Here is a 25,100-nt window from a genome sequence, read left to right on the forward strand (position 1 = left end):
AAAGTCCCAGCTGAAGCAATGCTAGAAAGGACTTCTCCCAATTCACAGACACAAACGAGGTACCAGAGCTCAAATACCTGCTTATCCTGTAGGTCTGAAGAGAGTTCATAGCTCTCCGAAAGCGATCTGGACCGTTTGATGGCTTCCTCCTCGGCCTGTTTGCGCAGGATGGAGGTGGAGTGCTGGAGCTTGGGCCGGCGGGCTCGCTGCTGGCCCGGCGCGATGGAGTAGAGCCCGTAGGGGTGCTCGTAGTGCTCGGGGCTCAGGGCGGAGCTGTGCGTTATAGGGCCCTGCGGGTAGCCGGAGGGGCTATCCAAGGACGTGCCGGTCTCGCTGCTGGGAGCCTCCCCCTCAACGCTGCACAATAAAAGGAGAGACAGCAAAAGCCTCGGGTGAGCCCAGCACACCAAAATTCTCAACAGCAAACAGCACAGTTCTGCTTTAGTTTCATTTTGTGTAGGCATCTAGGAAGTTTTGCTGTTCACATGCAGGTGTTATGGGTAACGTGGCTTTCATGACAAACACCACAGTTTTTGCTGCAGTTTTTGCTGTAGTTTTTGCAAGTCTCAATCTGTCGTGCCCATGACATCTTCAGAGCATGAGGAGAATGGAGGTTTCAACCATTATTTAACTTTATACAGTAATTACTAATAACATACTGAGTAAGTCACTCAGGAACTACTCTGTAAAATGAATGAAAATTTCTAATTTCTTATAAGACTGCTTATTCCCAAGCTTCTCTATTCAAAATGACAGATGCTTATTTATGTCTTTCTTTGCTTTGACCAATTAAAGCAATATTTTCTTAGCCTTATATTACAATTTGACATAAAAGGATTACTTTCATGGAGATTGGGATTTAATGGATCTTGAGAGCTATGATGTTTCTAAAAACTAAAGTTGGGGAAAAGTACTTGCAAGAGAAATCTCATTTATTTCCCTGCTAGTGAAAGACTGCTCCCATGGGATACTTTTGGCAGGTTTTGGAATAAAAGCATCCCAAGGGACGGTGTTCCTAGCTAATGAAAGTAACATGGTTTCACGTGAAGAAAGCTCAATAGCACCTATCTGGCAAAGAGACTACTTTGTTTTCATACAAATGCTTTTATTGCTAAGGAATAAAGGAAAGGAAAAACACCTTTTCTATTAAAGGGGTTGCACACAATAGGAAACATTTTAAAACCAGCCCTAGGTGTATTCTGAAGTACTGATGACTAATAGCAATTTGTATTTGGGTTGTATTTGCAGGAGGGCACTCTCACGTTGCAATACATGCACTTTCACTCTTCCATCTTTTCATGTTTCACAGCACTATTTACTGCCTCATCCTGTGCATACAGAGCATTGACAGAAAAATGAAATTTTACTTTTTTTTTTTTTTTAATCCCTCAAAAGACTCAGTAAACACTTCACACATGCATCAATGCAAGCAGCACTTCCCCTACCTTTTGTTTTAGGAACGATACATCCAAACTCCAAAGAAGTAAAACTCCACATTCCCACCATGCTCTATATTTTTTCCTTCATTCATATGTGCTTAAAAACCCAAGCCCTCCTGTTGTCTCTCAGCTGTCCCTTCAAATTGTACAGAGCAATTTCTGAAAGAATGTTCTTCACCGACTGAAGAGCTGAGGGTTAACCCCGGCCAAACTCTCCCAGCTTGAACAGTTTGTACTTTTTAAAGGGAAGGATAAAAAAAAAGCCCCTTAGATTTCTTAAAATGCTTCTATAAACATGTAAAACTGAAAGCAAGTCCTCTCTCTTTGCCCATGAAAATATTACTCCAACCAAAAGGTATTTTCAAGCATACTTAACCCAAGCTGGAAATATTTGCAGCGTGCACACATTGCTTTTTCCAAAAAGGAAGCTGACAGGAAACTAATCCCTTTCCCTCCGTGATACAGCTGGCTTTCAACTTAAAAATGATAAACTATCCAGAGTTCTGCCGGTGACATTGAAACTGTGTAACCACCCGCTAAAAACAAACAAATCATTCTCTCTGAAGCATCCATTAAAGATATGGTATGATACTGAGCTGCTTCACGTTCTCTATTTAAACACTGAAATTCCTTCCTCTGTTCTGCCAGCTGTGAGCTGTGCTATTTTGGACATCACATCCTAGCTGCAAGTTTATTTGTAAGTACTTTCCATACAAGCATGGCAAATTTGTTTTTAACAGGAAGGCTGGAATTATCTTCTTAGGTTCTGTTGACGTTTTCTGCCTTCCTCACCCTTGCATTGTGAACTATTTAATAACCCTTCCATGCTGATTATAACCTCCTGTTGACATTTTAATAATGCTACCTTCGATGGATCCCTTAACCTTTTCCTCAAAAAAAAAAAAAAGGGCACTGCCCTAATCAGAAGTTGGAAGGATGTCTGCCTGGAGTTCTGACTAAAGTTAAGGGTTTCTTCTTAATTTCTAGTTTGTCTTTTGTGCTTTTTCCAGATATAAATGTGATGCTTGACTGACTGTACTGCTCAATCTCATTTTGCTCATGGGCCTATTCCCTGCCACCTGACCTTTGAAGCATGGAAGTAATTACCCTTTACAACAGGCACAACAACAGCCCTTCCAAGCAAACACACGTGCACAGGCTTTAAGGTTTTCCCCCATCTCTTCCTGGCCTCCCTGGAGCAGCTGAAGCTCCATATGAATTATTTCATTAAAGTGAGACTTCACTAGCAAAGAAAAGCAGCTTGCTTTCTACTTCTTCTACTTTACATATGTTTGGAGAAGAAAAATATGTCAACACATATGACTTGTGTGAAGCTGTAGGGATGGCAAGTTGGATTGCTCCACAGAGAGGAGCAGCACAGAGCTGGCAGCAGTGCTCACCGAGCCAACTCCCAGCACCTCCCAGCAGGCCTGGGTCACTGGAGGTTATCAAACATAAAACACCCATCTGTAAGAAGGGTGGGAAGGGGAGTTTGGGGAACTCCAGATGTGCCAGCCTGACCTCAGTGCTGGGCAGGTCACAGAGCAGGTCACCCTGAGTGTCAACACAGGACAACCTGGAGATCAGGCCTGGCCAGCCTGGGGCTGGGAAAGGCGGGTCCTGCCTGAACAACCTGCTCTCCTCCTGTGACAAGGTGACCTGCTTTAGTGGTGAGGGACAGGCTGTGGATGCTACCTGCTGGGACCTCAGCAAAGCCTTTGACACTGTTCCTCCCAGCCTTCTCCTGGAGAAACTGGCTGCTCTGGACAGGTGCTCTGTTCCCTGGGTGGGACAGTTTAAAATCCGTGTGGATGTGGCACCTGGGGACATGGGGCAGGGGTGGCCTTGGCAGTGCTGGGGAATGGTTGGACTCAGTGGCCTGAGAGGGCTTCTCCAACCCAACAATTCTGTAACTCCTACCCAGACTCAGAACACGAGCCAGTCACTGCAGGGTTACGAGGGTGGTTTTTATCTGTGCACTTATTGAAACTGCCAACACACAAAAATGTCAAGGGCTCTGCTCCAGGCCTGCAGCAAGAACCAGGAGAAGTCTCCCTGGGACTGAGGGAGTAGCTGAGACACTTCTCCAGCACTGCTTCACTTCCACACCCTGCACACACTGCCCCTCTCTGAGGAGTGAGAAATTAAGTATATTAAGCACACTACAAAAATGGACAATGTAATACTGTTAATTACTTAACATAATTACTTATGCTTTTACCATATATACATATATATATACAAACACATATATATTATATTAAAGAAATGTTAATTAAAAGTCCCAACTGAAATTATGAACAGCTTCTTAATAAAGGTCTCCATTTTGAGGCATTTGCTACCTACCAGACATGTCCAGTACAATTACTGACAATTTCATTGTTTAAAAAAAATTCTAGTGAATTAATTTGGTTTATCTCCCTGCAATGTGCAACTGCATATTACTAGTGAGCCCAGCAATCTGTTGAATATTCTAATTGTGTAATATTAGGAGAATGCAAAACAGCTGAAATTAACCTGTAAGTCCAACTGTTTTATTGCACTCCTTTTTCAGCAGAAAATAGACATTCATTATCTGCCAAGACAGAAAAAGTGAAAGGTTGCTTGCAAGAATTTTACAAAGAAGCAGAGAATGGAACAGCTAAAGAATGAAAATGAAATATTTAAAAATAATTAGTATTACTAATATGACTTTGCATGAAAAAAAATTAAAATAGAATCACTGAAAAACTTTATACAACTAAATAACTTTTTGAAACAGTTGCCAGCACTGACTGAATCAGCATTTTATCAAAAACTGAAAATTTCTTCCTGCATAAACCTCAGCTTGTAATACAGTTTAAAAAATCCAGGCTGACCAAAGGGGAGGAGCTGCTGTTGCTAGGAAAAGGTCCTGATTTTACAGTAATTTCCCACAATTCAGGGATGAGTTCCTTTCAAGAACTACCTAATAAGAAGAAGCTCTGTCTCCTCTCTCCCTTTCCAGTTGTGTGGTTAGCCATGACCAAAGCAAAACATTCCCTCTCCAGGCATTTTAGCAGCACAAGCCTGGCAGGTCTTTTCTTCCTTGGCTCTCATTTTACACTTTCAGTTATTACTTCTAATCACAAAGGCTGTAATTAGCACCAGTATGCTAAATCCACTACCATATTTTAAAACAGTAAAATATTATTCAGGATGTTTGACTATCTACTGTCATGGTCTATTTTTCATTTTTATATTCACACCTTCCTTTTCCTTCAAATCTTGCCAAACTATTAGCAAAGAAAAAAAAAACCAAAAAAAAAAAAAAACCACAAAAAAAAAAAAAAAAAACACACACACAAAAAAAAAAAAAAAAACACACCAAAAACCACAACAACATTTGAGCTTAAAATGGAAATCTTAAAAAATATCTGAATTCCAGTAAGGAGCAAACCCCAAGCTTTTCCATAAGTATGGATTTATCTGTTCCACTGCCTAATAGCGAAATGGCCAGAGGAGCTGTTGGTTTGGATGCAGAGGCACAAGAATTTATCTGTCAGAGAATTTATACTATGAAAGACAGACATTTGATAACCAGGAAAGCAGAAAGTCCCTTTCCTCCCGAGGCCCAAAACCTTATCTTTAGAACTACGTGCATATAAAAAGGAAGTATATAACAATAACATCACATGCAAGAAATGATTCAGTGCTGCCTCTCACCCCAGAAACCCCCCAGTTTACAAGCAGTCAAGTGGCCCTGTGCGTTTTTAGAACTAAAATATGAAGATAATGGGAACATATGCTTACAGAAATCACCCAAATGTTCAAACCAGTTTGCTGCAGATTTAGTTTGGAACAAAGAAATGGAACATGTTTCTAAATAATGCAAATGCCAAACCCAAACTGCATGCAACATTCTAAAATAGAACCAAGAAGACCCTCCCAGCAGAACAGTGCAAATGCTTGAGAAGCTGTTTTACAATGAGCATTCTCTGAAATCAGTATTATTTTCATCACTCTTTCAGAATGGACTTTCAACAGTGCAATATAAAGTCATGAAATTGAAACCAGGCCCTAACAACTGGATAGTACACACATGAGAACCAATCAGCATTATATTAAGCCTGTTAAAAAATTGTTTTGGACACAAAGAGAAGTATGACAATATAATAACTTTGTGCTGTTACATCTTTAAAGATTTTTCCTTAGCATTTCAGATCCTTAGAAGCATGAACACAAATTCAAGGGTATACAGAATAAATTAATTTTCTTCTATATTGTGGAAAGGCAGCATGAGTATTACAAATACAGCAACAAAAACATGCCCAGCTTAAAATTCTAGTCAGCACAAGATGATAAAGCCACTCAGCTTGGCCATGACAATCCAAGGGCTCTGCTCTTTGGGAAGCAGGGAGGTTTTAAAGCAGGGCTGTGGTAGAGCAGCAGTAAAACTCCAGGTCAAACGCAGTCAGCACAGCCTGAATTCAAACTGAGCTTAATGAAGAATCGATACTTTATTTTATTTGTTGCAACAGTGAATCATCTGCATGAGTGGTTCTTCATAAAATTCCTCAGCCAAATCCACCCTTCTCTCACTTGCCTGCTTTTCTCTGGATCCATATAATTTATTTCCCTCTTCAGGGAAAAATGCATGTAAAGCTGGCTCCCTTGAAGTCACATCTACTCACAGAACAATTCAGCAAACTCATCTTCTTTGTCCCAGAAACTTTTCTGTCCATAAACAGCAACACATCCACAGCTGAAGTATCCAGATACCTTCTTGGGACTCTGCCTTATGATTTATGAGATGGATTTAAATGCAAACCACAGAGTAAAGCTTTTTGCATTAAAATCTCATTTCATAAACATCATTTCCAGTAAAACTTCTGCCTCACTCAAAAATAATTATTCTGCATAAACAGGTCCAAAGGCCCAGGGAGGAAGAATTGCTATGCATCTGTTTTACACCAACCATCTCCTTCTAAAATGTGGAGGTTAAAACCAGTCAAACTGTGATCTTAGCTCCTAATTATAGATTTCCACTTGAAATAGATCCGAATTCTCTACCTAGCCCACAGAATGCAGACCAGAAGTCGCGCATGGAACTAAGTGGGTAACAGAGAGAGCAGGATGGCAGCTGCTGCAGCAGCTGGTATGGCCAGACACTTCCAACATGACGGCTGAAACAAACCACTCAAATAGCAAAAATGTTTAGGCCAAATGTGGGCATTCCACATAGGAACAAACCTCTCCAAACGTTAATTTCTTGCACATAACTTTGCCTTTACACGTGCAATGAAGCCCTGGTTTGAATGTGTATTTTAAGTGATAATTGCAAGCAGAACTCTGCTCTCCAGAGCTGTGCCTCCCCACACAACTTCACCTCACATGAGCACTCCTTTGGCACAGGGTACACCCCGCTGCTTCAAAGCTGCCTTGTGCTTCAGAACCTGTGCTGCTCTCTGCCATAAACGAGGAGGTGCATTTAATTAAAGCTCTGATGTGTGCACTGTATTATCTCCAATTACCCCACCAAACCTTCTCCATTAACTTCCCAAAATGCAGAACTGGCCATATGTATTTCACACAAGCCATGGTTCAGCCTTTTTCTCCACCTCCCAGTACAACATTTCCCACTGGAGTGAGAACATTTGAGCAGAAGTTTATTATTAGTGCAGTTTGAACTAGAACCTAGTCCTTATTGCCCTGTCTGGTTTGTGCTGTCTAGTAAACAGAAGTCAATTATATTAAGAACTTACACAAATCCCTGAATTCAATAAGCACAATAACATTAACAAACCAATCTACCTTCAAATACTCCCTTCCAAGAGTTCAAAGCCATTATGATGGACAACAGCATTCACAGGCAGTGACAAAAGCTTTGATCCAGGAAAGAAATATTGACCAATGTGTTTTACTTCCAATGCACTCTCAATTCAGCTGTTTCTGTTCAAAACAAATGAAACCTTTGAATGCACATCAAAGTAATGTCCCAGGTAATTCATCTGACTGAAGTTAAATATCATTGCAAGAAAAATCCAGACACCATTTGCATGTGTCTCAGAAGCAAACCCTAACAAAGCAGTCACTTATTCTGTAATATTCTGTGTGTGAGAGTGCCAATAACAGCAGCCTGAGTCAAACAGTCTGAGAGCCATTGAGGGAGGGCAGAGCTCCACAGGCAGGTACCCCTGAGTGCCCTGCAAACCTGCAGCTGCTCCCTGCTCCAAGCCCTGATTCCCAAGCTGCACAACAACCCCAGTGCCCATCCCCTGGACACTGCCAAGCTGTAATTCTCACTAAATAACCCCATAAAAGGCATTAACGAAAACACTTTTAGAAAAAGGGCATTTTGACCCACACTCTCAGATGCCATCAGTAGCAGCAGAGAGCAGAGTGAAAGATGAGAGGTTATTTTCTCCCCACTGAAGCAGAATGCAGGAATGAATGTGCTGTACTTCTGACATGGAGATGGACAGCAGCGAGATGGAAATGGAGCCAAACAACAACCCACCCATTTTAGACAATAAAACAACAGGGTTAAGTACTAAGAATATCCCTTTGGGAAAAGCTTATTGAGACGATCTTCAGCTTCCATGGAGCACAAGGAAGGTTAACCAGCTCTCAGATCACTTTGTCAAACAGTGGCAGCATACTAGCCATCAGACACAAGAATGCACAGAAGGATCCACCCAACCAACCCTCCCCAGTACCTTTCAACGCCTCATGAACCTCCTTGCTGAAGGCAAAACTGTATTTTATTGTCATTATTTAGCAAAAGTAACAAGGGGACTGGCAGCACCAACAGAAGCTGGGTACAGCTTACAAATGTTCACTTCTATCTCAGGTGAAGTCAGTCAGCATCACTCATTGCCAATCTGTGTCAATCATCACCCAGCATATGTTAATTCACCAAGAACTCTTTAAAAAATGGGTATTATTAAAAGATTACTATGGGGTGATAATTTGAGGCTTGTGGCTCAAACCAGTCCAAGTTTAGAATTTTTGAAGGTTTTTTTATGGCCAGTTCTTCTTTTTGATGTGTCAGTGTAAAACACATTAACATCCAAAAATGTCCTGTATGCTTCAAAAGGATGCTTTGTTTCTTACATGGACTAAAGCTAAAAATTTTAATGTAACTGTGGTGTCTGTGGAATGGATCACTTAACAAAATCTGTGAAGGTCTGCCTCCCACTGCACACTTTGTCCTCTCCCTACTAAGCAAACCTTTACACAATATGATAAGCCTGAAATATTTGTGGAGTTTCTCAATGCAGCTGTAGTAGAATTTGACCTCAACTATTTACAATTCATTTAGATACACCATTCAGCAGTGGAAATCCTCTTAATTTAGCAAACCCACACTATATATGACACGTACTGAAGATAGTAAGATATTAGCACACATTCCACTGTCTATATGACACGCCCTTCAGACACTGCTAAGTTTAAAAAGGAAGATTTAGTGTCTGCAGCTGAAAAACCCTGATTTGCACACACAGCTGAAGCAGCATTTGATACAATGCAAGAATCCTTGGTGTCCTGTGCCAGCCACCCTCCTCTTTCACCTCTTCAGCTGTTGTGTCAAGCCTGTCCCAGGAAGGGGTGACAGAACAGCACTGCTGCTGAGCAATCAGCTTGCTGGCAATCAGGTTCTGTCAGAGATGAGCACTGATTTCCTCTTTCCAGTCAGGTCTTGGTGGATAGAACTCTTCTTTCCCCTCTTCTGTTCCATGTATGATTGAAACATGAACTACTTTGAAGACGCTTAACCAAATCCTGTTTAATGAGTCAATATTTCATTACTTACCCGGAAAGTTCATACCTAGAACATTCTAGTTAACTAGATAGTTAAAACTATCTCAACTTAGATCAAATATAAATCAAATTAATATAAATCAAATCAATATAATCAAAAATAAATATAAATCAAATGAGATCAAATAAAGCCTAACCCTTGACTAATTTTAAAGGTTTGCCCCTGCACTATTTGAAATGCTTACAAGTACGACACAGTACAGAGTGCTAGGAACACCTTGGGAGCAGACCAGTCTTTCCCAGTATGTCTGTGAGGGAAATGAAGAACCAGCACAAACAAAGAGCATGCAGAGGGTCCATGCAGCAGAAATGACAACAAAACCACCTTCCTGTACTGGACACTGCACTGAGTAAAGTCTAAGAGCACTAACAACTGTGTTCATTTAAACTATATTTTAACTTCTGTAGCAAATGAATGTTGTACAAAAGGACCTGTTTAGAACAACCAAAGGACTTTCTTTCAATAACTTATCATATATTGTTATTATCTAATGAGTTGTGCTTTCAAACAATGTCACTGATGAACATGAGGTACTTTGCTGTCTCTCTAAGATTTAAGAAATAGTTGGCCAAAATTATCTTCTTTTAAAATCAGAAAGGGACTGTTCAACTTCTAGTGGTTGGTTGACTTCCTTCTGTAATTACAGATAAAACTCAAAAAATTACAGAGTAACGTACTTTAAAAAGCCAATCCAAAAGGAGGATGGGCTGTTACAAGTCTGATCAGAGAAACCTCTCACTGATCTGAATCTGAACGTATATATAATATAAAAGTCCCACTCCATTTTAACCACTGCACAAACCCTCCTCTTTGACTGCCAGCTTGGCTGTGCCAAGTCTCAAAAAATAAAAACCAACCCAAAAAGAGAATGAAACCCTACCAGTTTTCTTTAAGGGAAAACAATGTAATTTGGAAATGTTTAAGTGCAAATGGGCATGAGAAACTCTCAGCAGGTAGGAAAGAAAAGGATGAGAACACAGCACTTGTTCCTGCTCCCAGTGAATCTCAGGGTGTTGTTACCCAGCCAGTGAGAGCAGGAACTGGCCTTGAGCACTCTGCACACATCAGGAGAGAGGTGTTGTATCTCACTGGAACAGGAGCACTGCTCACCTCTCTGTAATCACAGGCATTCTCATAAAAGAGAGATTTTATCCTCTGCTGTACACCCAAGGTTTATATCAGAGTGTACAGAACATAGTGTTTAAGGAAACCAAATAATAGATTTTTTTTGTTGGAAGTATAGGGCTCGGTGGAAAAGACAGTGTGGTGGATGATGCTTACATTCAAGGCAATGTGTTCAAACACAGAAGGTATTTGCACACATACTCAAAGATACCACACATAAGTCTTCACTCTTGTAGAAAAGGGACCTCAGAAGATTGCTCATAACCTCTAAATCAGCTAAAGAGCTGACAGATGCTTTTTCTCATTCACAAACTTCCTTCCTTTTACATTTCCTCCCCATTATGCTGAGTCTATACATTTTACAGCTCTTTCTCTGTCAGAGAGGAATTAAGTGTAGGCTTTCAATAGAACTTCTGACTCACCTCACTGATGACAATGAAAGAGTAACACAGGTAGCAATTCCTGCCTCGGAAATCTTTTACTGCACACACAGGGAAGTGTGTGGAGCAGCTTCTGGGCTGTGCAGGACATGTTGCAGCTTCCTTTGGGTGCAGCACAGCTGCCTAGCACTGCTGGCTCCCAGAACCACTAACACCCTGCACTGCCTTTAGCTTGGAGTTGGATTGAGGATCCCTGTGGGTCCCTCCCAGATCAGGAATATTCTGTGACAGTGTCTGTGATGGGGATGCAGCTTGGCTTAGCTGGGGCTGCACGGGAGGCTGCTCAACCACAACAGAACATGAGTCTAAAATACACAACTTGGGTAACTCTTGGTCATCTGTAGGCTCTTCATCACAGCAAAGTTCACAGATCTTTCCACAATGGAAACGTGTGTTTTAGGACAGGGTCAGAAAGCAAGGGTCACCACTTTGTGAAATGGAAATGTGATATTGTGCAAAGACATTTTGAAAATCTCAACCAAAGACAGTGAGAAATGGTCTTGTGTAACATGTTGCACTGTGGTAGGAAAACCTGGAATACTTTTCTTCTAGGCTAACCTAATCAAAAACATCTTAATGACTTCTTAATAACAAATAAAGAATCCAAGTTTGCATCACATTGTCATCATTTGGGACAAGTTCCATTAAGTCCAGGTAATCCTCTGCTCTCTCTCACTTCACAAGGCATTAATGACTAGTATTAACAGCTGTGACTAGTATTAATCAGCTGTGAAGTCCCATTCTCTCAAATCTAAGAGTATCAAAATCAGCTCCTTCTTCAGTTTCTACTAATGCTTGACATCACTGGTATCTTCTAAAGAAGGCTCACAGAGTAAAATACAAGAAAAGAAAATATAAACAAAAATAATGAACTTCCTTTCATGAATCCAAGAACAGCTGAGATTATCTAATGTTTAACACCTTGTGAACAGGTAACTTTGAAGCACTAGAATCACCCCAGACACCTCTAGAATGGAAATTCAACAGTCGATTCACAGCACATTACTATAATGAAGAACCACACAGAAAGAAAAATAATTTTATTCCTGATTGAGAACACAGAGTGATATCAGATTGAGAGAAAACCTATTCTTAGGCTGCAACTCCACCAGAAGGTCAGGGATTTATGCAGGCCTGTTCTCTGTACTCAGATCCCTGGGAGGTGCAGTTGGATCAGGAACACCACTCCCTCTCATTTGAAGGATGACTTCCTGAGCACAACCCCCAAACTAGGAGGGAAGCCCTGTCTCTGGTACTGTCTTAAAAGGCAGGACAGCTTCCAACTAAATCATCCATTCCTTCCCATGGGTGTACCCTTGGAATTCTGTGCAGGCACTGACATGGCCTGTCCCAGTCTAACCATTCCCACTCCAGGCTACTAAAAAGCATCACTGCACCCGAGTTAAACCCAGCTTGGGGTCCCACTGCCATTTCCAGCTCTCTGTGTGATCTGAGATGGAGCTGGGCCCCTTCTGCCATAAAGCTGGGGAGTGAAAATTAAATTAAAAACAAACTGTGAATGCTCCTGCAGTGCAGAGTCAGGGCTGGCTGCAAACATTCCCTGCGACAGAAAACCCTTCAGCCTTGCTGCCTTTGCCTTGTGTAAGGATGACTGGAAAGGTCATGGATATATTAACAAACAGAAGGAAGTTGGTTTTCTTTTTCTGTGTTCATGACACATCCATCCCTGTTAATCTGGTGAGTTTTAGGGGCCACCAGAATTTTTTTGGACTAAATAATGCAAGCATCTCTCAAAACAAGCTTAGGATTCTTTTTCTATGGCCATGCCCTGTGTGTAGCCACTGATGTAAATGCAAGTCAGATCATAGCTGTGGCATTTTGTTTGTGCTTGCACAGCAGAAGGCAACTGGGAATTGTGTCCTTTGTTTATAAGCACAAGTTTAACTGGGATGACACTGAACTACTGAAAGCATCTCATTAACAGATATAATACATCAGTTTCCTGCAGTAAAGGCTATCAAACTAATCATTCTAGTTTTCTGCTTCTCTCACAGGGACTAAATGGTTTGATTTTTTTTTCATCATACCAAAGCTTGGTTTTTTTTACTTTATTTTTATTAAAGACATCTCTACAATTATTTCATGAGAACGATTCTAGTCTTTTGTCTATTGTAAGGAAGCAAAAGGATTTATTTAGCTAAATTTGCATTCCCCTTTAACGTAATACTGGGGCTTTGTGCTACAGTGGATTAAAGCAGCATCTGTTCTTCTCTGGAAACCTGGAGTCAAATCACAGCAGTGCAGTGAAGTTGCCATCTCTGCCTGTACCCTAAACGGAACCTAAATAAATTTCAAATGGATTCCCAGAAGACATGAGAAGGGCTATGTAAGTAAAATATTTTTGATTAATAAGTCTTGCTAAAAAAGCCCATGATCAGTAAGTGGTTTTTGCATAACAAAGATGCATGAATTAAACAAAACCTGTATTTACATAATTTTTGTCATAAAACGGCAATATACAAGATACTAAAAATGAATTTTTAGCCCCAAACACAGGGCTGATTCTGCTCTTGTAACTACACAGCCTTCTGAGGCAACAGAAATAAAGCAGTGAACTCAGGAATATGAATTTGGCTTGTGGCCTGTACCCTGTTTAAATACAAATGACATCTAAACAAAGCATGGCTCACAAAAGCAAAGCACCAGCACAATTTCCCCCCTAACTCATGAGCCACCTCCTCATAGATCCAGTTGCTCTGTGGATCAGGCAGTGTCTGGGTTATGGGCAGATCCTCACAAATTTAATTTGTAACAAACAGAGCAATCAGGGCTCCACCTTGGTTACAGTTTCTGAGGTCTCCTGCAGTTCTGTTATTAAATAAACATTAAAAGAAATAACTGATTGACAGCTGCTGTGATTAAAATATGCCTGACTCTGAAATTAATGATAAAATTACCATTGGGTCTAACAGAGGAAGAACCATGTAAATGCTGAAGAAGCAAAAAAAAAAAAATTGCATCCTGAAAGACCTTTATGAATTATGGTAAATCCTTGCAATGAAAATGTACAACAATCCAGACTCAGGCTGTGGTGCTTCACATTTTTTTTTTAAAATCCAATATTTAAAAATACAGTACCTTAAAACCTCCTTTGCACCTCTCAGAATCCTGCAGTAACTGGAAGCCTCACGGCTCACTCAGAAAGCAGCTCCACACTTCCAGCACTTGTGTCCCAAGGTTTTACTGGTCTTTGAACAGTGGTGTTAAACACCAAGAAACACAAATGAAGTATGTGAGCAGCTGTTTAATACCTACAGGTAATGGCATCCACCACCAGAGCACTGACTACCTCTAGACCAACTTTTGTTATTCACCTCCCTCTCACTGGTGCTCAGGGCAGGCAGAGTTTGCAGCATCCTTAGAGCAATCACACAAGTGTGCTAATCAGCTACACCATTATGAGACTTGCCTCTTTGCAGAGTTGGAGCCCTGAGTTGACATCTTTAGACTCCAGGGAAAACATCATCAGTATGAAGGTAAACTGTTGTTTCAAAGGAGTTGTTCCACCCAAAGTCCTTGCACTCCTCTTGAGGCCCTCAAAGGCATGAAACAACCCCAGCCTCCAAGCAATGGAAAAGTTTTCTCCTCATGAAGACCCAGTATTGGGAGAAACACTTTCTACAGCCATATGAACAGATTCTCTTGAAAGATTTTTCATTTTGCAAACATGAAATGGTCACAGGGTGACAGAACCCATGTAAGGCCATGAAATCCTAAGAAATCACTTCCCATTTCTCCAGAGGAACACTCAGCAAACCACTGGTGAAGGCACCTTCTCAGCAGAGAAGGTCTCCTTGCCCAGCAGGCACTCCCTGGATCCAGTCCCTGCAACCTTCCAATACAAGACTCTAACAGGAACAACAAATCAGAGTTACTGTTCAACTTGGTATTTGCACTTTTCAGGGCAAAAACTGAATCTTTGGGTTTCCTTACCTGAAAACTGCAAATTATTCCATGAAACTGAACTGCAGGTCGTTTATTAACTGCACCAGAATTCCCAGAGGGCTTCTAAAGGGGGAAAGAAACTGAATGCTGTTGATACACGGAGCACTATGGTTTTCACTGGTCAGCTCCAGATCTTGGATTACAGTATCTTAGATGATAACGAAGTATTTCAGATTAGTAGAAATAGAAAAAAAAAAAGGATGATAGATGACTTCTCATGGGAAACCCGAACATTGAGCTTCTATTTAACCAGGAGAAAAAAAAGCCCAGCTGACTACTTTGTAACAGTACTCTCAATATCTTTCAGGAACTAAACCAGGAATCTCAACAGCAAAACCAAATCTGGCACAAAAGTAGAAGTAAAATGGAAAATGGGTCATTTTATTCAGCATGGCTGTAGTTCTCCCAAAGCACTCGATAGATGTAATGAATTCTGTGTTTATATGAAGGATATCTACCACAGGAATAGACACAGTTAAATACAACCATCCAAACTAAGTACTCAGCAATTCCTCTTTTAGCACATCAGGCAGAATAATCAAGTTTAACTGAAAGGAAGTGCATAGCAATGTACAAATGGAGGAAAAAAGTCTGAAACAATGATGAATAACAGAATGTTACTGTGTAATAGGCAAATCTGTCACTAAAGTAACTGTTATGAATTATGTTTTTAGCAAGCCATGCAAAAGTAACATCACTTCTGCAAACATTACCAACTCCACACAGGAAACTTAGATTATTTTTTCCTTAAGGGTAAAAAATGGGCTGAAGGATCATTAAATGTATGACTAAACTGTACTATGAAACACTTTATCAAAAAATATTTTGCCTTTTTTCTTAGAAAAGCAACTGTTGCATTCATACATAGTTACACTGAATCCAGTCATTTCCTCCTTTTATATTTTTCCACACATGCCCACACCCAATTTGTTTTCTATTTTTAGCTAAGTTGAATATTCTTTAACAGTCAAACAGCTCAGCATTTGGCTGAATTACTTCATGGAATGAACTTCCACAATGCATCAGAGATAAATTCATTTTGCAAGTGCACTGCAAGTGCAGGATAACTTTTTTAGCTTATCATAAATCCACACATACCATCACACCAGAAAAAACTCGTTTGTGCCTGGAGTTTTCAGGCAGATCATGAACAGAGTTCTGTGTTGCTGTACTTTTGACACACATTATTTTGGTTGTTAACAACATCCTTACAATAGGGACTGTACGCGTTAACATGACAAATCCCACTCTCTGTTTCTCCTGTGTCAGATATTCAAGTATCTGTACTTTAAAGGCCTTTGAACTAAACCTTTTTTTTTTTTTTTTCCTTCTTTTATCTTATTTTCTGGCTGAGGGCACGAGTGGCAAATGTTGATTTACCCCTCTGAGTGTGACACACCTTCCCATGTAGCCAGGACAAGGCCAGGTCTCCGGCCGGCCCCAGACACCGGGAACAGCCTGTACCGGAGCTCTGCAGTCAAACTCACACTGGTTTGACACAAATCATGTGATTCCTTGCTCTCTCCCGAAAAGCAATGTTTACACATCGGTGTCTGGAGCGGCACACGCCAGGTCAGCTCACAGCCTGCTGCCACAGCTGCCGATTTATGGCTCTGCCTGTCACCCACAGGCAGCACAGCGCAGCGGGGCCGCCTGGGACGCCGCGGTTAAACCACGGCGATGATTTAACCCTCGGCTCCTGCAGGGCAGACAGAGCCTCCGCCTGTCCCTGCTCCCGAGCCGGGACACAGGGAACGAGCTCGCCATCGCTGCGACCCGGAGACATCTCGGGGACAGCAGGGGTGACCCCAAGGACAATCCCTAGGGACAATCCCTAGGGACAAAAGGGTGCCCCGAGCGCCAGTAGGACACCCCAATCCCATCCTCCCGCACCGCCCCACAGCGAGCCCGGGCAGCGGCGGCGCGGAGCCCTTTGTGCGGCAGCGGCGGCGCGGGGCTCACCCCCGCACCCCTCGGCAGCGCTCACCAGCTGTCCAGCTCCAGCTCCAGCAGCGACTGGGTCCGCTCCGAGCTGCAGTGCAGGCACCACATGGCCGAACCGGAGTGTCGGGCGGGGAGCCCCGCGCCACCATAGCCGCCCCTCGGGCCGCCCCGCCCCGCGCCCGCTCCCCTCAGCCGGCGGCGGAGGGGCAGGGAAGCGGGCAGAGCGCAGGCGTGGAGGGCGGGATTCCCGGGAAAAGCGCGGCTCCGAGGGTCCCCTCACTCCAGCAGCCCTCACCGTGCCCAGGGGCCCCTCGGGCGGGCTCCAGCGGGCATGGCTCTCCAAGGGTTCCCCTCACGCCCGCCGCCCTAACACCCCTCACCGTGTCCGGCGGCTTCTCGGTGCGGCTCCAACAGGCACGGTTCTCCAAGGGCTGCCCTCACACACCTCACCATGCCTGGGGGTCTCTCGGTGCGGCTCCAGCGGGCATGGCTCTCCAAGGGCTCCCCTCACGCCCGCCGCCCTCACACCCCTCACTGTGGCCGGGGGCCCCTCGGGCCGGCTCCGGCGGGCACCGAACGGTGCCCGCCGGAGCCCGGCCCGAGGGGCCCCCGGCCCCCCGACAACAAAATCGCAACACCCTCCCCACAGCTTCATACCCTGTAATAACACAACAAAGCTCCGCTGGCCGAGCTCTGTAGTTTAGGGAAACTTTAGTCAGGAACTGAAAATGTCACTCAGGCGAACCGGGTGCAAGGAGGAGCACGGCGCAAAGCCGTGCATACGACATATCGTATTACACATCCCATGAGGGCTGATCACGTCTTTCAGGGTGGTGAAAAGAATCGAGGCAACTTTAGTTAAACCCCCTTAAACATTTGGATGGAGCGTGTGTTCTGCATAGTTTCCTAAGGAAGCGTTAGGCATAGATTCCAATAAGCCTGGGTTTAACTAGCTTTCAGTGAAACTCAAACACGTTAAGGAAGGGACACACCTACACCGGTTGTTTTCATAGGAATGTCACTGCAAGACTCTAACCAGAGACTATTTACGCTGCAATGCCTGCTTTCAACATCTAATGATTATCCAGACAGCCTCTTCCCTGCAGAACGTCTGGGATCCACAACAACCCTACGTTTTTCTGGTCCTGACTCAATGCCTCCTGCATCAAGCTTCGTCTCTACTTGTAAACAGAGACAAATCCAAAGCAGACACAAGCAGTTCCCAAAAGTCAACTTCTCCTTCGGAAACCAGTTTCCATTTAGGAACCAAGTGCAGACAGTCTTAGCGTGGGCTGTGAAGGAGACATACTGGAAAGTGCGGCTGGAAAACTCTGACCTCCAAAGCAGTCACAGAATTTTCTGAAGAATGTGCTTTCCTGAAGCCACTTCAAACACAATCTTCCTTCCACAGATACGATCACGCTAGATCAGCAAATAGCCAAGCAATACAAACACATCCCATTCCAAACACTGCGTGGATAGCTGTTACAGATGGCTTTCCCCCCATCAATGTCAAGCATCCAGAATTCCCAATTTAGTTTCGACCATTCAGGTGCAAAATTTTTGTTAGATCACTTTCTGCTTGAATATGTTGTTAAAATTTAACGTAGAGATTAAATGCCCAAATCATCTACACATTTAAGATCTCGCATGTATTCCAATGGGGAGAATTAAACACAGAAAAACAAATTCTTGCTGCACTACGCAGACAACATTGTGGTTTCTGAGTTGAGGCAGCCTGTTGCAGTTATTTTTGGAGGGATTTTTTATGAATGTTTCAACATTCCAAAACCATTTTAATTCAACCATAATCAAAAGTGTACATTCAATTTTCCCTCAGGTAACAATAACTGTAATCCACAACGCACAATCTACCCTGTCTCAGGTGGTGATTTAGCAGAGATTGCTAAGTCTACAACTCCTTAGGACAATTTTTGGTGGCATGTAGCTAAGTTTCTTTGCCATCCTGATGGCAGAGGTGCTGATCACATAGAGCAGATGTTTCAGGCCCTAGAAGACAGGGGCAGGAGAGGCTCTTCTACCAAGACAGAGCCAAACATGGGCTTCTATAGCACTTCATTGATCTGCACTTTGCATAGGAAGCTTTGGCAGAACCAGGAGGATGTATATTCTCTGTTGTCCTCCTGCAGCTATTTTGACACCGAACTAGCGTTAGAGTTGCCACTAAGATATTGTGGAAATTTGTAGTGCAGTGTAATGAGATCAAAAAGTAATTTTTCATGTCCTACTATCCTTATTCCTGGCAATTTGTTGGAGCACAACTAACAGCACTACACAACGTGCTCTTTGCTCCGTTAGATCAACTTGACTTAAGCACAAATGAAAGAACTGGGAAATCTCTCTGAGGAGGAAGTAAACAAAGATTTTAAAGCGTGATTTTACACTTTCCAGACCAGCCCAGAAGTTTGAGGGAAATAACTCTGAAGCAAGTGGGCTGGCTGACCTCGAGAAGAGCTTACTGTGACAAGCAGCTCACTCACTGAAGCAGTGACTGCTGCTTCATTCACTTTGGACCACGGCAGTTTCCAGCCAGTTGCCCAACAAACAGCACTCTCAAACTACAATATCTTAGCAGTGAACGACTCCCTCAGACCATTCAACCCTCCCTGTTAAAGCTAAACCTATTTCATTTCTAATATAGAAATATAATTAAACCTTAGATGAAACACAACACTGAAATTTTGATTTATCCAGTAATTTACACAAATCACTGCTATTTAATGTGTTAATGGCTAAAACAAAGTTTATAAACCCCTAGAGTGCAACAAACTCAATTTGTAATTATGAGCACACAGCCATTTGTACAATATGCCATCTAAATCTACAGTAATTATGACCCTGCTTAAATTGTAATTCCCACCTTAATCACATTCAATACACCATTATTCCCAAGATCTGAAAAGGCTGAAAAATAAGCATTTGTCTTGCATTTTGCTTGAATAAAAGCAAAGGGTTACACAGCCAAAAAAAAGAAAAAAAAAAAAAAAAAACCAAAAAAACCAACCCAGAAGAAACTACCAGGGAGTAGTTTTCTTCCTGCAGAGTATAAATACAGCCATGCAGCATTGTACAATAAACTGCATATACAGGTCAAAATACCTGTTATTCCTCTCACAGTGGGATTTGAGGGGATATTAATGAAAAAAAAATATGCTAACCCATGTGGATCCTCCACGTCCTGCCTCCCATGGTGAATTCTCTGTTTTGCATGCTCTCCCTCCACCCATGCTTACCTGTACACCTGATAGAAACCTAAATATAATAAGTATTCAGTAAAAAAGATTGGGATAGATCAGTTTCAAGGATGTACAACACAATCCTCTTTCACATTATTCTCTTCAGGTGCACAGTGAGAATTATCAGTGAACAGTAATTGATCCTCCAACTATATAAAACATCATAATGTTCCCACATGACCTGGAATTACATGGGAATTCTCAAGTATGGCAGGGAATTCTTCAAAAGGTAACATGCTCCTGTACTCATCCCAGTTTTGTGTCCCTCCAAAATGGATTTATCTTCTCTCATACACATTTCTGCATTTTCTGTGGCCCTGTACTAGATTATTTCATTTTTTAATGCCAACACATAAAAATCAGCATAAAAACAATAACTACAACTTGAGTTAATTTTTTAAACTGAACTTATAAAGCCTTTAAACAAACACATCTGGGAAAAGGCTTTATGCTGTCAGTTGCTACGGAGAAGGCAAAACAATGAATCTTCGTAGTCTTTTTTGCTCTCCAAAGAACCAATCCTAAGTCTATTTAAGGCAAAGGAAATCTTCACTGATTTCAAGGGTTTGGAGACCCAAAGTGGTGCTTTTCATCCACATATCTCAAAGCCCCCCACCTTTACAAAACCTAAACAAGTTTATTGCTGTGTGAATGATGGGAATGCTGAAGCATAAAGAATATAAACCATAGCAGAGGAAAATTAGAGTAACTTCTCTCAGTTGCCTTGCAGATCAGTGGGAGAACTAAAAGTGAAACAGATCTATCTACACGTTCTGCTTCTTTATCCCCTCCCACAAAACAAGATGCTGCGCTCAACAGAGGGAGGAAAGATCAGTGTGTGTTGTTGGCCCTCAAAAGAAACCTTGCCAGAGAAAGGCTGTTCTCTCCAGCAAAGCCTCTCCGGACCCTGGCTAGAAGATTTGGATAAGGGCAGCAATTTTGGAACAAAAAAGGAAATTCCACATGATAAAAAGGTTTCAAAATGCTAAGATACACTGATTTACCAAGGCTGGAGCATGCAAACCAGGCAACCCTGCAAACTACAGCAAGTTATGAAGCACATATACAAAATCTCAGCGCTGAGAGAAACAATGCCTAAAGAGGCTTTGACTGCAGTCAAACCATTAGACCAGAGCCAGGATTCCTGACTGAAAATTCCCTGCTGTCACTACTCTGACCTGGTTTTGTCTCTCAGAGTCGGTAGTTGATCCTACAAACCCTCACTTGTGCTAGAAGCTATTGTAAACTGTATTAGTGGTGCACTGTAACACTGCCTGACTATTTACATCCACGGCAACAACACTGGGAAAAGCAACACTAGGCAGAGCTTTTTTGAACATGATTTAGGTTTGTCTCTCAGACAGCTCTGAAATGCTGCTCACTCTGCTTCTGAGCCGATGTGTTCATCCTCTGTCCTGGCCTCTGCTCCTCATAGTGCAGCTCACAGCATGACATAGTTTTGGTTTTCCACAAAATCAATCCATTACTAGATAACTACATTTCATTATAACACTATTGAGAGATTTAAAGTTTCTCTTAACAGATCCACAGGCACATGAAACTTTTTTTGTTTTTTACAAATTCTTTCCCTTTGAAAAGCATCCAGCAGAGGCCTTTCTGCAGCTGTCACTGTTGCTGCCACTCACCCCAGCAGTGAAACGATACCTGAGGAGCAGAAGCTGCAAGAAAGGTCAGTCAGCACTGAGGGGTGGTTCTTCAAGAGGAAACATTTCTTTTTCATAAATCCATGGACAGAAGGGTAGTGGATGCTTGGAAATCCCCCAAAGGCAGTAGAGAGGCTGACAAGGAGCCAGGGAGCCCCCTTAGAAAGAAGTTCATCTGGGAGCCAAGAAAGCCACTCTGTTCACCAGAAATTGTAGATGGAGTAAAAGGGAAAGGGAAATCTCTGTTCTGATTTCGTGGGGCAATAAAGGCAGGACTCTGTACCAGGAATACAAGGTGACTGCAATTATAACTCTGTTGAAACCATTACATGTATAAAACTCCTTTGTTCCTTCCAATGAAATACGTACAAGGGTGGGTCCTTCATTCTCCTCACGTGGAGTGGCACCTTCTCTGTGGAATCCAGAGTTCCCACAGCCCAGGACACACCTAAACATTTGCAGCACCAGGTCACTGCATTCCTGTGGCTGCGTGTTTGGTGCCACCGCTGAGCAAGGGTGGTGGGCACTCGTGGGGGTCAGGATGGAGAAATTCAGGACATGAGGAACACGTCCTGCTGCTCTAAACCAGCAGACCTCACAGAGGGAAAGCTGAAACCATGGGCTCACCCTTCCAGACTGTTACTTAGACATAATAAAAGACTGAAAAAGTAATTGTTACTGAATAAAGTATCTTGCAATGAATTTGGACAGAAAACACACATTGAGATGATACAAATAATGCAGGTGGCTAATACACATTGGGTTAATGCTCTTGAGCGCCCTGTGTAAAGCAACTGAACCCAAATTATGCTTGAAAAATATTCCATACCAGAAGGTTCCTCAGAGCTTCCTCTTTTTTCCTGCTTTCATTTCATGGCAGTAATAATGTATTTCTGCAAAAAGTATTTCTTTGGGATTAATGGCAGCAGAGATTAAACATTGCCTGATTATGCTTCATGTCATCAACATCCCAAAAGCTCTCCATCCCCAAGAAAAGCACGATTATGTTTACTTGATATTTAATGTTTTGGGTTTTTTTCCAGTTTGAACAATTCATACATTTACTGAGATGGGTGAGCTTCAGTGCGCACACTAAAATCAAGCAGAAAGACACATGACTGATTTTAACATTTTTTTACTAATATTTTCTACTTCTGAAAAATACAGAATTGTGTTTCTTTGAACACATATGAAAAAATAATTACACACCCCACAGACAGTGGCTCAAAGCTTGGGAACATAATTACTATTTAGCTTTAAAGTAAATACTGGAATGTTGCTACCTTAGATTCTGGACAGAACTGTCTCTCCAGCAGCATTTGTGACATCTGGCTCGGGATAATGTGCTGCTCTCAGAGATCCTGTGTGCAGTGTGTGCCATGCAGAAGGACATATTTTCCATGAGTGCCTTTCTGCAAGCACCATTTGAAACCAAGGAATTTTTCTACTTGAAGCTCAGACTGTGTTACTGTTGTTTATTTTAATAGCAACCACCAAGATTAAACTGTCAGTAAAATGACAAGCATCACTGCAATTCCCATATATAAATAATATTTTTAAAAAAATTACCAAAATCCATTTTTAAGGTAAAGAAATCACTTTTTCACTAACTGCATATTTAAACACATGGGTAAGAAGAAGATTATAAGGGAGGTCTTACTAGTTACCTAATAAAGTTAGATTTAAAGGCATTTCATGGAAATAATTTCATGGTTTCTGTATTAGTGCATGGCTGTGCAGTGCAACTACTTTTAAATCCAGAAAAATATTCATCTACACTCCCATTTTGTCAAATCCATCAGCATTGAAATGGACTGTAGTACTCAGATAGAAAACTTGATTAAAATGCAGGAATATTCAAAAACACTTCTTTTTGGCATTGCACATCCTTCAGCCGATCCTGCGGGCGGCTGTGCTGCCACCAGTGTCCCTTTCCACAAAATGCAGCAGAGGCCTTCTGCTGAAGCTTTCTGCAGAGTGCGAAGGGCGGTGACCATGGCGAACCAAACCAACAAACCCACATTCCCCAGCAGTGCTCATGCAGCAAAATGAGTTCTGGGCTAAGGTTACCTCTACAGACACAGGTCAGGGAACAGCTGCGTGCGTGTGACACCACTGTGCTAACAGAGCTCAGCCTCCACTCACCGACTTCGGTCCACGGACCACACTCAAGAACTATCAAAACTCAATCCTAGCTGGAAGTAACAACAAATGTTGAGCTTTTCCATAGTAATCTTTATAGGGAATACAATCTTTAGTGGTGGAAACAAAAACAGGAGTGGAAACAAGGACAACACCCCTTGTGGAGAAACACTCCACACCAACGTGGAATGAAGAGCATAAAAAAAGGAGTATTTTTGTTCCTGCTTCCTGACTGGAGCCTGGAGGGTAGCACAGCAAGTTCCAGTGCCCTCTCTATGGAACATGCTGAACTCTCACAGAAAAAAGGCTGGGCAGCTCAGGCTGCTTTCACAGGGAGACAGGGCAACCCTGCCCATCCCACCCGAGCTCTGGATAAAATCTGGAATAAAAAAGCAATCTGGATAAAAAAGCAAAGGATCCCTCTTGCCTTAAGGGGAGAACAGAATGGTTTCACTGGATGGCACACAGACAGGGCAGCCTGACCCAGTCTCCTTTTACCTCTTCTGAAGAGGTATTTCCACACACCACCAACCACCACCTGCTGCACAAGGTGTGGGGTAACGTACCTATACATAAACCAAAGCATATTTTTAAATCACTGCCTTCAAAAGGCAAAAATGGCAAAAGAAATCACATTTCTCACACACAAAACAGCAGGACTGAGGGCACCACTGTGTGCCCACTGGGCTGAGACAGAGCACCAGTGTGTGCCCACTGTCCCACTGGCTGCCCCAGCCAGCTCCCAGTCCCAATCATAACCTGAAAATACACCTACTGTCCATCCCTCTAAACTTGGAAAAAGAGGTGAGGAGGAAAAGGGTAGGATAACATTACATTATCTTTCCATCCACTGTTAAACCAGAGGGAAGAAGCAATCAGAAAACACCAAATCTAAATGGCACTGCTGCATTTTACATGCAATGCATTGGGGACTGAGAGGCAGGGCATTTATTACTACAGAGTGATCAATCCAAGCTAAGGAGACAGGTATTTGTTGTTTGGCACCAGTCCTGCTGAGTGTGCTAGTCCAGAGCACAGAGATGCACACGTGACACCTTCATCATTGTCTTCTCTATCACATTGACCTACACAGCATGGAAAGGGAAAAAGGGACCAGAAAAGCCCTCTTTCCAACTCTTTGGTGCAGATAACATTTGCCAATATGTTAATTGAAGAAGAAATGTGTGTCCCCAGTGTTAGATCTGTGGGGAACACCCAGATTTGCCTTAAATCTCTCCTAGGCACCATTAGCAAAATACCAACAGAAGGAACAATTTGCACATGAGTATACACAGTAGATCTTTGTTGACAGATGAGCAAGATATATTTTGTTTCCTTTT

General features: G+C 42.3%; 1 protein-coding gene across 9 annotated transcripts in view; it reads right to left on the reverse strand.

Annotated features, from left to right (window-relative positions):
* The window catches only part of IQSEC1 (IQ motif and Sec7 domain ArfGEF 1), a 278,350-nt gene that overhangs the window by 38,672 nt on the left and 214,578 nt on the right, over positions 1–25,100 (reverse strand). For 7 of the 9 annotated variants that reach the window (XM_053953515.1, XM_053953517.1, XM_053953516.1 and 4 more), the window contains one exon: positions 78–357. In XM_053953515.1, coding sequence (XP_053809490.1) covers positions 78–357 — 280 coding nt within the window. Of the gene's footprint in view, positions 1–77; positions 358–16,740; positions 17,054–17,077; positions 17,223–25,100 lie in introns of those variants that run through there. The other 2 variants (XM_053953520.1, XM_053953518.1) reach the window with 2 other exon arrangements.

Source organism: Vidua chalybeata, chromosome 12, assembly GCF_026979565.1.
Source record: "Vidua chalybeata isolate OUT-0048 chromosome 12, bVidCha1 merged haplotype, whole genome shotgun sequence".
Lineage (NCBI taxonomy): Eukaryota > Metazoa > Chordata > Aves > Passeriformes > Viduidae > Vidua > Vidua chalybeata.